The sequence below is a fragment of the Meriones unguiculatus genome, chromosome 10, assembly GCF_030254825.1.
Source record: "Meriones unguiculatus strain TT.TT164.6M chromosome 10, Bangor_MerUng_6.1, whole genome shotgun sequence".
Classification (NCBI taxonomy): domain Eukaryota; kingdom Metazoa; phylum Chordata; class Mammalia; order Rodentia; family Muridae; genus Meriones; species Meriones unguiculatus.
In genome coordinates, this window is record NC_083358.1 from 83,679,863 (window position 1) to 83,692,699 (window position 12,837).

At 47.8% G+C, this 12,837-nt stretch overlaps 1 protein-coding gene across 1 annotated transcript in view; it reads right to left on the bottom strand.

Moving 5' to 3' along the window:
- Positions 1-12,837, bottom strand: part of Abca4 (ATP binding cassette subfamily A member 4) — a 104,616-nt gene that overhangs the window by 9,920 nt on the left and 81,859 nt on the right. Inside the window, exons 33-40 of the mRNA XM_021645014.2 lie at positions 9,778-9,893; positions 8,675-8,822; positions 7,549-7,672; positions 7,031-7,160; positions 4,494-4,614; positions 4,031-4,093; positions 3,475-3,581; positions 1,397-1,538 (exon numbers count right to left, since the gene is read on the bottom strand). Coding sequence (XP_021500689.2) covers positions 1,397-1,538; positions 3,475-3,581; positions 4,031-4,093; positions 4,494-4,614; positions 7,031-7,160; positions 7,549-7,672; positions 8,675-8,822; positions 9,778-9,893 — 951 coding nt within the window. The remainder of the gene's footprint in view (positions 1-1,396; positions 1,539-3,474; positions 3,582-4,030; positions 4,094-4,493; positions 4,615-7,030; positions 7,161-7,548; positions 7,673-8,674; positions 8,823-9,777; positions 9,894-12,837) is intronic.

The following is a 12,837-nucleotide window of genomic DNA, read 5'->3' on the forward strand; positions in this document are numbered from 1 at the left end:
ATCTTCCAACCCCAGATCCTCCCTATGACGCCCCCAAGTCAGCCCTCATTTGCTTGCAATATATGTACATATGTACGCATATATGAGCACACATACATTATGTACTCAGTGCTGATTGTAAACAGAGAATCTTCTCTTTTGTGTTTATTTACCTGTATAACAGTATACGCTTATAAATGCTTTATTTTCTCTCAATGATTTGTAAGTTATCATGGTAATAAGATTCTACTGGCACATTTTAATGTTGTGTGATATTGAGACTTGTAAGGATATATTTCTTTTCTTTTCTTTTCTTTTTTTTCTTCAGTGCTGGGACTTGAACCCAGGGCATTGTGTGTGCTAGGCAGGCATTCTACCACTGAGATATATGTTCCTTCTTTTTCCTTTTTCTAAATTTACATGATACTTCCTCTATGAAAGAAACTAGCTCCCCAAACATCAACACATTTGTTTACTCAATTCTATTATGTATCTACAGTTATTCAAAATTACTTTGTCCATACCAATATAAAAGGCAAATATATATATTAAAAAATAGCTCAGAAATTGAAGAGCTTTGTCCCAGTCTACCTTGTCCACATCTAAAGATAGATACCTCACCATCTGCATGATTATTTAAAATAGGCTCATGTGTTTTGATTTACAGTCAACACTAGGCTTTTCTTCTGTTTTGACTTTTTTTCTTATTCTTACTGATTCTGTCTTGGTTTTGAATCTGGACAGCATGGACACAATTGTAAAGTTAAACAAAAGGATAGCCTCGGAAAAGCATCATTCTCGCCCGTCTTGCTTTCACTCCCCTTTCTTCCTGTTATCAAATCAACTGTCTGGCGCATTTTCCCTGTGCTCTACCTGTAAATCTCAGCATCCACACAACTGCCTTTTTACTCTCCTGCACTCTTAGTAACAGTAGCATCCCACGTGTTCACTCTCACACCTTGCCTTTCCTCATATAATGACATGAGAAAACATTGGCTCCAAGTCCCTAACAGGCTGAAGAGACCATCCTTACTCTCTTCCTATAGCTGCATCAGACTGTCACATGTATCCACACGGTCAACTACGCCTAAATGTTTAGGTGACGTCCAGTATTTTGTAGTTGCAATTGCAATGAATGACCTTGCGTGTAAGCAATTTGTGCTGCGGCATGTATATCCTCACGATAAATTCCAGAATGTTGCTTGCACGATCAGACTCTAGGGCAGGGATTTCCTGTGTGTGCCTATCCTGTTCACTGCTCTCCCCAGATTCTGGGCCAGTGCTTGGCACATAATAGATGTCACTATTTTCTGGGATGGGTGGGTAGTGTAAAAAATTGGTTAGCCCAGTTTTCTGCCTCTAAACGATTTACTCCACAGAGCAGGCATATATTTTGTCATACTCAACAGTTTTTCACCTTCTCAATTTCCTCTGATGGCACACCCCGCAGCCTGGCATAGAGGTAAAGATGTTCTCGGCCTGTGAGTAGGCCGTCAATTGCATCAAATTGAGGACAGTAGCCCATATTTTGATGGACGTCAGAAATATTCGTTAAAATGCTGCAAAAAGAAAGAGCAATTAGTGAGTTTCCTTCACAGAAGGGGTGACCAGAGAGTGGCTGCGGGGGAGGCTTCGGCCAAATGGCAAGGCCTTCTCTGTTTTAGAAACACACACTGAATTTGGAAACCAAAGTGAGGATTCCTTAGTTAGAAACATGAAACTTCAGGAGTGCTGAGCTTTAAAACTAGTCAGATCCTTTCGGGTTTCCATGGCGAAGACAAACTGTACTTGCCCCTTGAGTGAGCAGTTTGCCTCATCTGGCTTGAGGGCTTAGAAACAATGGTTTAAGAAACGACCAGTGAATCATCAATGGATCTTAATCCCTTCCAGACATTTGGGGGCTTGCAAAAGGTGACGCCTCCCAGTGGAAGTAAACTTCTTCCTCTGTGTTTATTGGCAGACAAATGGGGGCAATCAGCTACCCAGATCAGGAGTCTGGCAAGCAGCAGATTAGGCTTCTGACTTCCCCATCCTTGAATCTATTACCCCACTACAAAAATGTATTGACTTGAGCAACAACAACAAAAAACTGCACAAAGATAATTTCATCCAATCACTTCTGTCTAACCCTTTACAGCTTAGGGCTTATTAATAAAGGGTGGCTACAGCAGGATGGGATACAGAGTCCATTGCAGTTCTCTCTGTGACATAAGTCATTCAAGGCATAGGTAGGTCAGTCAAAACCACCCAGGGAAACAAGGAAGGAATCTTGCCAACACAGGACTTATCCCACCCGAGAGCCCCAGTCTTTAAACCTTTGCTTCCTTTCTAACGTGTGTTTCAGTTTTACCTTCAGATCGCAGGCTCTGTCTCCCCTGTACTAAAACTGGTGTCACCTAACAATGTCCTGTTACATCTGCCAGTGAACCCTCTCTCCATAACTCCTGCTCTTACCACTTCTACCACCACTTGCTTGGTGGCATACAGCGGGGTGGCAGGTGAGGTCCACTTAGCCACGGGCAGGCTCTATCTTTGTCAATACGTTTGCTTCGGACACACCAGGCATTGCCATGGAGGGCTGGGACCCCAGATTCATCTTAACCAGGGTCTTCAGAGGTGTGCTTAGGACTCTCCCTGCCCATTGGGCTGTGCTGAGCAGGGCTTATGGGTAAAGGGGGGGTGCGGTCTCAGTCAAGCAGATGCTGGGGAGCCAGCAGCAGTGCCTGGGTCCACATACAAACTGGAGCAGAGTGCTGTGAGCAAACTCACTGTATGTGAGCATTGCTGTTCTGGAGCAGCCAGCGAAGAGGCCAACCGCTGAGAGGCCATTCATCCTCTATGGCCCTGCCCCATAGAGGACAAGTCTGTTTAAACTCACATTACAGAGGCCAAGGGTCACTCTCCAGGAGCCAAGTATACAGCCCAGCTTTCTCTTTCTCATCTTTCCTTGGTCTGATGAGAACACGGATCAGCACACAAATGGCTAAGAATGCTGACGATGTCCTCCTGAAGCCCCCCAATGAGGACCTCAGTTCAGAAACTCAACCCAGAGAAGGGTGTATCAACCTAGGAGTTCTTAACCTGGGATCCATAGACCGCAGTGGGTTATAGATGTACCCAGGGCTCAGGAAATTCCTCAAAGCTTTGTAAGCTTTCAGGAGGAAGCTGATGGAAGGGTATGAAATATTCTTACAGAGGAAGAAAGTACAGGCCTCATTGGTTGCTCGAAGGAATCTATAGCCCAACGAGATGAGGAACCACCGACTTCGTATTTTCTAGAACTTTCTAGGAATCCATGCTAAGAGTACTCTTTTAACCACTACATTTTAGTTTGGTTTTCCAGCGCATCTATGCCTTGTGTGATTTTCAATCACTTCTGTGGGAGGCCCCCTTCTCCGCATACTCTGGCCTATGACTTAGAATGACGTTCCATATGCTAGAACAAGGACACGGACTGTGGAGGACACCCTGCAACAGAAAGGGCAGAGCGCTCACCTCTTGCCTGCTACAGTGGCATCACCTGATGTCACTGTGGTGTCCCCAGTGAGCATCTTGAATGTGGTTGTTTTGCCTGCACCATTCACTCCCAGGAGGCCAAAGCACTAGGAGAAAACAGAGAACAGGTGTTGCCCTAGTGACCAAGGTTATCTTCATTGCCAGCCCCCAGGCCAGGGTAAGAGCTGGGAGAGCCATCTTATTCCTTGGCCGCCATTACTGAGGTTATTGGCCATGTGTGGTTACCAACACAAAACATTCCTAATCCTAACCAACATGGGTACTAAGTGTGTAACGTTCTGGCTTTGAAGACTTAGAACAAGAACGAAAAATAATCTCAGTAATGTTTCATATTAATTACATACTGAAATAAGGTTTTAGATATATTGGGTGACATAAAAATAGTAAATTTAATGCCCCCACCCACCCCGTGTCTACTAGAAAGTCTGGCTTTCACTAGATTTCTACAGTCCAGCTCTGCTTAGAGGGAGAAGATTCATGGTTAAGGGCTGATTTTCCTCGAGAGCTGTTTCATGTTAGTCTCTTTGGTACCCACCTCTCCAGGGCGGACTCCGACACACAACCGATCTACTGCTGGACTGGAAGAGCCTGAGTAAACCTGTAAGATTCAAAGAAACTGAGCTGACGACCAGGACAGGGGCAGAGCAGGGCGGGGGAGTGAGGGCGAAAGGCAGCAAGGAGTGGTTTGGAAGAAGACCACCAAGGCGATGAGGTCACACATTAACATGGCATTGGGAGAGGAGCCATGGCACCGAGCCATGTAAACGGCGAACCGTGACACGCGCACACACAGAACAGAGAGCAGATGCCGATGCTCAGTTGGAGAAGCTCCTCTAGAGACCGTGCGGTACCCAAGGTGAATGGCGGGGACAGGACCATGAGAAAGAGGTGACAATACAGAGGTGGTCTGCTGTTGTACAGGACAACATGATGGCCGTGTGCCACCTGTGCGCTCAGCTTACGGCTCCAAGATAATATCGCCCACACCTGCTCCTCACCTTGGTTAGTTCATTTAGCTTTAAGATGTCAGTTTTATTTCCCCCACTAATAATTCTTTGTCTTTCTTCAGCTACGTCATCATCTTCATCAAAAATGGGCTCTCTAGTAGGCTCAGCGATCCTAGAGGAAAGAAGGTGGACAGGATCGTGCTGGGCACACAGTAGCCTTCGCACCGATCTTCCCACCCAACTGTCTTTCCCATTTCCCCACTTTTATTCCCCTGAATCTTTCCTCTAAGTCTAGTCTAAAAACAGCTCCTGACAGGAGGGTCAGGGGTCATGGCTTCTGTTCAAATCACTCCCGGGTTGCAATCCCACCTTTACTTGCGTGACCTTATGCCTGTCACTGGACCTCTCTGAGCCTTGCCTTCTTCAACCATGTGAAGGGCTATCTCAGGGTTTTGTGAAGATGAATCCTGGATGACACCCGGCACAGAGGAAAGATGCGGGCACTCTCAGGGCCTGGATGCCAGTGTTGGATTATTAAAAGCTTCCTTCTATGGCTTCTTCTTCCTCCAGCCTTCCCTACCAACTCAATGTCAAGATAGTTTCGTCATCTTATACATGCTCCCAAATCTTTCTTGGTCTAAGCTGTAGGTTCCAAGTCTAACTTCTCCGAAATGCTGTGCCCGGTAGGCAGGTTCCACAGGCCTTTGCCATTTGTACTGTTTTCATTGCACTCCTCTACCAAGCACTGGCACTCACCCCTGGTCTCTACCCCTTGCATGCCATTATCCACCCGCGAGCCTCAGCATGTTCTCTTGCTCCTGCCTTGCCAAGAGAATCATCCCCACCCTTAAAGGCACAGACACTTCTCTGGATATCTTTCTGACACCCTGCGTCCATTGTCTGACCTTTTGACCCCGATATATGACATTGTGTGTTGTGTATTCATAGCTCTCCTTGGATGCATGCAGCCTGTAGGCTCTAAGTTGGACACACCCAGCCTCAGATTCCAGTCTTTCCTTTCACCCTTACTGACCACATCTGCTCTGTGACTAAGTCTTGTCTAACAGACCTTCTACTAATTTTCTCTACCATCTCCCAGTGCCGCCATCTATAACCAGGTCGCTCTTCTCTCTTTGCCTCTCAACATGGACTTCTGCCTCAACTCTCATCGTGGCAAGATCATGTCACTCCCCTGGTTAAAATACCCCATGGATTTCATGTTGCTCTTGGGCTTGAGCCCCAAGTCATCAAGATGAGGAGGAGTATTTCATGACCCAACACTGCCTGCCCCTCCTTACTCATCCCACCTGCTCACTCATCTTCCTGTCCCACGGCTCCCTGGACGTCCTTTCACCCCATGTACCCGCCTTACTCTCTGGGGTTGTTCTACTCTTGGGCAGGCCTCGTCCTCTACCAACAGTATCCTTCTTTCTCCCCTCTCCCCTCTTTGCTTGTTAGTTAGCAGGGGTGTGATGGTGGAGTGTCAGTCAGAGAGCCAGGCCTCTCTGACGCTCTTTAGGACCACTGAGTTGTATCAGCATCAGAGTTTAAAGCTAATTACTTAGTTTTGGTAATCAACCCCACCCCTCTTCTCTTCTGAACTCCATGGCCAACACAGCAAAGGGCTGAGAGGCTCACGGATACAGGCTCTCACAGTCTGGCGCACAATCAGAAGCACGGCTGATTGTTTTACTCCATGTCCATTGTTTTACTCCATTGTTTCTCTCTCAGTCCTCCAGAGAAGGGAAGTGGGTCATTTATAATGCACCAAACCTTGCAGCCTCCCTCCCCCCCCCCCTTTTTTTTTACAGGTGATCAGACTCATCCTGAGAGGAGGAAATGCTAAGAAGCAAATAATTGTTCTAATAGTCTCTTAGGGAGGGCCTGGATGCTCAGGCCACAGGGCCCTGGGGGTGGACATCTGATGGACATCTGAAGGGGTTGCACTCGGGAAACCAAGCTCAGGTTGGCATGAGGCAAGCAGGGTGGGGCAGATCCTGGGAAAGTGTGGCTGGGCAGGAGCACAAGCTGGCTCACCTGCCCTCTGAGATGTCCTGGTAACACTAGGGTTGGCAGATATCTAGATACAGGGATGGAGGCTGGATTGCTTTTTTTTTTTCACCTTTTCATAAGCCCCTGGCTGCCCTCACCCTCATTGGCACAAGGTCCCAATGTTACTCTTTGCCCCACTTCCCTGCCCTGCCCCCAGTGTTCTAGCTAGCAAGGGAGTTTGCTTTGTCTCACTACTTACAGATGGAAAACACTGCTTTCTAATGTCTTGCATACTCCATAAGGATCCTCATTTGCAGTATTGTCATCCAATTTAAGATAAGTATGTAGCAATTACATGCTTAAATATTAGCAATTGAAACGAAACCATTGTATTTCTAAAAGTTGGTTAAGATTTGTCTCTAATTCTAACAGGCCTGTTCTAACCCATCTCTCCCTGTGGTATGAAGAACAGAACAAGCCGGGCCTGGAGAATGAGGAGAAATGAAAGTTTGTGAGAACCATGGTAACACTGTTTCCAGCCCAGGGTTGGAAATGCTGAGCTACCCAATGGCCTCTCAGGGTGTAATAAGACGTACCACCTAGTGAGAAAAAAGTGGTGTTGAATGAGGAGGGTCAGAAGGAAGTATGCCACCCCTTCTATTGCCATAGCAACCAGGTTCTTCCCAATCAGGTCCCACTGGAATGGGTTTGAAGAGTATTCCTCACCTGGGGATGGAAGCAACAAACGGGTCATCAGCAGGAGTAAAATGTGCATCAGGCTGCCAGACTCACCCATGACAACTCAGCTGTGACCCAGATGCCCAGGCCTTATATGAGAGGCTAAATGAACCCCCCCCCAAAAAAAAATCAAGTTCCTCTTGGCTCCCAGGCCAGAGTGCAGGAGGGTAAAGTCCTGCCCCTGGCCTCACCTATAGCTCTCCAGCCATAGAAATAGAGGCATTCTATGCCCTTCCAGGTCTGGCATAAGGCCTGACCAGCAGTTAGGTGCCATTCCAGCCTCTAGGCTGAAGGTCTGAGGTCAGAACCCTTGTTACAATTCTCCCAGCCTGAACGGATCCACGGTTGTGACCCACAGACCTAGAATGCTACCCACCGAACTGGGCATAGACGTCTGTCACAGCTTGGCTCAGTGCCAGATCAATGAGCCCCCTGCCCAGGCAGAAGTGGGGGAAGACGATGAGCAACTTCCTCAACATGGCGTTGAACCTGAGCAGCGTCTGAGAAAGAGAAGCGAGGCTGTTAGGGGTTTGGAGGCTGGGGCCACCTGTCCCTGAGTGAGCAGGTAGACTCCGGACTCTGGTCTTCTGGCAGGCCCCAGGGCAGATGTGTGGACACCCACTGGATGGTGAAGAATGAGGGAGAAAAGGAGAGGCTCGGGAGGCATTTGAAGACACCCCCCTCCCCAGAGAGCTGGAATGCTAGGAGCACAGCCATGGCATAGTATAGCCATAGCAGGACTCAAATACAGTAATCAAAAGGAATGCAGAGCAAAGACAGCCCCCCCATAAGCCACCTACTCCTCTCTTTTTAAAGGAGTCCAGCCATGACCTTCTCGAGATGTCAGGGAGAAGTCAGAGGGTATGGGCAGGGCTTGTAAATGGAGTGATTTGGCACCAAGGCTTCCTAGTCCTTAGATTTCTTTGGGAGCAGGGCAGCACGTGCTAGTATGTTGTCATTTATAAATTAGAAAAAGTTGGGGAAGGAATATGTGTTTTGTATGTCTTCAGAAAACACCAGAAACTAGAATACGGCGGAGTCTGGAGGAGGGAGCTGGGTGAACTGAAGTGGGTAGGGAGGTTTTTCGCTGTCACGCCTTCTTGTCTCTTTTAGATTTGAAGTCACACAAACAGAAGCAAATCCAGTGGCAAAATCAGTTCGTGTGTGGCCTTCTTTGAAATCACCTGACTGTGTCATCAGGTGATTCCCCAGGAAACTTTCTACCTTCAATCTAAAAAGTTAGAATCCTGAGTGGAAAAAATTGTGTGTGTGTATGTGTGTGTGTGTGTGTATCTTAAAGAAGAGGCTTACAAAGCCACGGCACTCAGAGCACATAAATCAGGTATTGAGAGTAGGGAGTAGTGCTTGGTGAGGGTGGGGGAGACAGCCCTGCTCATCTGCGCATGTGCATCTGCTTACACTGTGTTCTCCACAGCTCTGACGACCGGCATATCTGTGCTAACATCCCACTAATTAAACCAAGAAGCCATGAAAGTTCTCACCCGGTTATTCTCAAATAATTCCAGGATGAAGGTGATGGCGCTGCTGTTAATGCCAATGAAGAGGTTAGCGCAGGACAAGGCCACGTAGGCTGTGCTGGGGACATCAAACAGGAAGGATGCAGGGTACATCATGGGGATGACTGCCCACCTGTGCAAGATGACACATCTCAGAGGGAGAAAGGCCCAGGTTCCATCTCATTAGCTATACCTCTGGATATGATGGGACATGTTTGGACTGGCCAGAGTCCCAGGGAGAGAAAGGAGATACTCCATTCCTTGTTCTGTGTGCCTCATCTTCAAAAGGGGTTGGTGATGCCTGCCCTGACCATCTCATGAGTTTTATGAGGAGCAAATGAGGCAGGAGCTATGTGTGAACTTATGAGCTATAAATCTCAGAGGCCACCCACAGTCGTGCCCTCTGCGCTAGATAAAGGACAATTGAAGGTCCCAAGAGCTCATCTTCACAGTTCATGTCAGAGTTCACAGAGTCCATTTTCAAGAGAGATAAATGGAGACCATTGTTCTGGGATGAATGGAGACCATTGTTCTGGGACAGAACCCACTGTTCTGGCAAGACTCTCCTCCAGCCAGGCATCATTCCTTCCTTCTTTATAGTATGGAGTCTGAGGTCCAGATAAAGGAATCATTTGTCCACAGTTAAATGTACAGCATGTAGTAGGCCTGGGGCACACAGCAGCATGTAGTTCTCCATTAGATCGTGTTCAGTCTCTGTGCCCGCCTGTAGCCTGACCTGGGATAGTGTTTGTGGCTTGGAATCCTCTGCTGTGCTCAGATAATTCTTGGCCAGCACAGAGGGAGACTCTACACTGGGCAGCTTGCCCACAGAGCTGGGGAGGAAGTGGGGACTGACTGAGTCCCAGACTTTGGTCAAGGTCACAGTTGGAACTGAAGGATGTTCACGCTCTGCGGCACTCATCCCTTTATCCCTAAGTGGACTAGGACTCAGAGAGACCTACACCTGGCGCCAGACGGGCAGGTTCCTGATTAGCGACCACTGAAGCTTCTGGAGCCAGAGGCTAAACCACTACAGGAAGACCCATGCTTGCTATCAGAAAACGGCATCTCCGCCCCTGATGGCTTACCCATACAGCATGAGCAGAGCGACGAGAGCAGGAAGGTTGTCTGCAGATGTGTAGGCTTTCTTTTGAAATCCAAAGAAGATGCCCACCACCAGGCCCGCACTCACAGCATAATTCACCTTAGAGAGAGGAGGCAGTAAGTCACTGACCGTCTATGACCTGGGGATCAGGCTCCTCCAGCTCTTGTGGTCTGGGATTGGGTCCACCTATTTAAACAGCTTTTGGTTAGCAGATACAGAGTTAAGGCATAGGCTAAGCAGTTCACGGTTCTCTTGTGACCTCTTTCCTACCCCTGTTCAAAGACCTCCAGTGCGTATCTTTGGAAAAGAACAGATATGAAATTCTATCTGATCTCTCTTACTAAATTGACTGTAAAGTCCTGGTGGTTGTTCTTTTTAAACATGTCTCCAGAATTTAGGAAAGCTTAAACTATGGTCCTTCTGTTTGAGGCGCTCACATGGCTGAGGTTAATTCTTCTAAACCATGCAGTTCTGAAGACATCAGGTCTGACGTGGAAAGGTGGGCAGTGTGGTAAGATGACGTCTCCACCAGGGTGAAAGCCTAGTGAGCATGAGGAGGGCATGGTACCGAGGGTACCCGGAATGGATGCCCAAGTCCCCATTGAGACAGACAGGGAACAGCTCAGCAGCCCAGGGCTCTGCTTGGCTTGGGCTATACACACAACCATTTCCAAATGATGCCTGTTAGCAACTTAGGACTCTGGCCTAGATCAGGCTGCACGCATACCTGTTTTCAACAATGGAAATGTTACTCCTCTTAGCAATCCTTTGACATACCCAATTGGAATTCCAGAACTTCCTCAACAACCATTTTGGAGTTATAGGTTATGGACCTATATTGTGTAGCCTAGACTGGGTAGAGTACATGCACAATAAGGCAAAACTGTGTCCCCAAATGAGGCTACCCAACTGGGCACGCACATGATTAAAATCAGACAGGGCATGCGCATTAAGCAAAGATTTACACAAACCTAGTCTGTGTAAATCAGGAACTCAAGCAAGCTCTTCCTCCTCTTGAAGTAATTGGGGCCCTTGCTAGCCTCACTCACTTGGCCTGCTGTCAGTCTTGATACATGTCTCTAATCTGTTCCATTGGTTACTTTAAATAAAATTTCTTTGTTAGTTTGCAGTCTGTGCAGGATTTTAAAGATTTGCTTATTTTTATTTTATGTGCATGAGTGTTTTTGCCCGAGTGCCTTTGTGCTATGTGCACGCAGTTTTCTAACAGACCAGAAGAGGGCATCAGATCCTCTGGAACTGGAGTTACAGTTGGTTGTTAGCCGCCATGTGGGGGCTGGAAACGGAACCTAGGACCCCTGCAAGAGCAGTAAGCACTCTCAACCACTGAGTCCTTTCTCCATCCTCTGTGTAGGCTTTTTAATTATTATTATACTTAAATAAAGGGCCAAGAACCTGAGAGCACCCATTTCAGATTCTGACCCATGAGACCATGGAGTGAGGAAATTGTCTGTATAGGGGGATGGACCCATGTGGAGCATCAGGGCCAGGGTAGAATAAGGAGGACTTCCATGTGGCAGCTAGAGCCGGGAGAGGAGAAAGGTATTCATACAGAGAGGGGACCGGGGCAGAGATGGAGCACTTACTACAAGTGTCTATATCGCTGAATTGGGTAAATGACTGGGGGTGGTAGAGCCAGTTTCTTACTTGGAGAAGAGAGTTACGAATATGGGAAGTCAGAAAGCTAGCACGGACTCTTTGGTTGTGACTTGAGTCAGAGGTGAGCGTCACAGCTAGTGCATAGAGAGACTCCGAAGCACGGGTATAACCCTGCATATGTATGCGAATGTCTTCTCTGGTTCTGTCTACTTAACAGGCTGTCCTCAGTGCTGTCTTGGTGTCATGGAACAAGCCTGGTGCCCTGATCTTGGTTTATGAAAGCTGCTTGGTGTCATGGAACAAGCCTGGTGCCCTGATCTTGGTTTATGAAAGCTGCTTCCCACTGAAATGAACCAGGTCCCCTGGTGAAATATCTTGCTGGGGGGGGGGGGGACGGTTGCAGGATGAGCCTGGGTCTCTTGCCCATCCAGAGGCAGTGGGATACTCCAGGCAGAAGGACACAAATCAGCAGAACACAGCGGGCAGCCTGAAGGCGTTCTTACTGGCCATACTGTTAATTACCTCTATCCAACAGTAGTATCATATGATAATGTGCCAGTTAACAAGAGCTATGGCGGCATAGAGACATAAACGAGTAAGTGAACAAATGGAAAATTGGCTAACAAACCAGTTGTTTGCACATCTTCTCTTCAAAGTTTCTGTTAAAGTTTTCACTAATAACAAAAGGGGAAAGAATAATTCTTCTGGCGGAGAAGCTGCGCAGACACCTTGTGACGTGACAAAGCGAACACCCCCAGAACTAGGACAAGTTGAAATCAGACACAGACTGACAGGATGCAAGGGGAACCCAGCTTCTGCACCTTGGCACTGTCGCCAAGGACTCATGACATCCATCCGGTCATGAGGAGCCTGGGGTAACCCTGAATTGACAGACTCCCTGCCAAGTAACTGGCCTGTAATCTTCCAGCCTGTCAAGGCCATGTGTGTGAAGGGGAGGAGCAGGAACCGTCTCAGGCTGAAGTAGACTTAAGCAGCAACAACCTAGTGCAAGGCGTCGGGGTGGAGGCGTGTCCGTGTTTGTAAAGGTACACATCAGAGGTGTGTGTGTGTGTAAGAGAGAGGGCACACACACACACACACACACACGCACGCACGCACGCACACTCACATACAAAACACCTTCCAGCCCTTACCCCCTGGCTAGCACCCTAAAGACTATAGGACGCCTGGAATTGTGTAAAAGCTGTCAGCCAGCAGGTGTTCCATCAGAGCTCTGGCAGCCTTCCTCAAAAAGCCTGGAAGGCTGAAAGCTCCCGCTTGGGAGGACGCAAACTGGCCAAACAAGAGGTCACTCTCTGTTGTTAGAAGTAAGGTCTCCACAATAGCTGCTTCCCTAGAGCATCAGAGAAACGGTGTCAGGCCCTGTCGTTTCAACAGAGGCTCTAAGAATACATCTTCCAAGCCC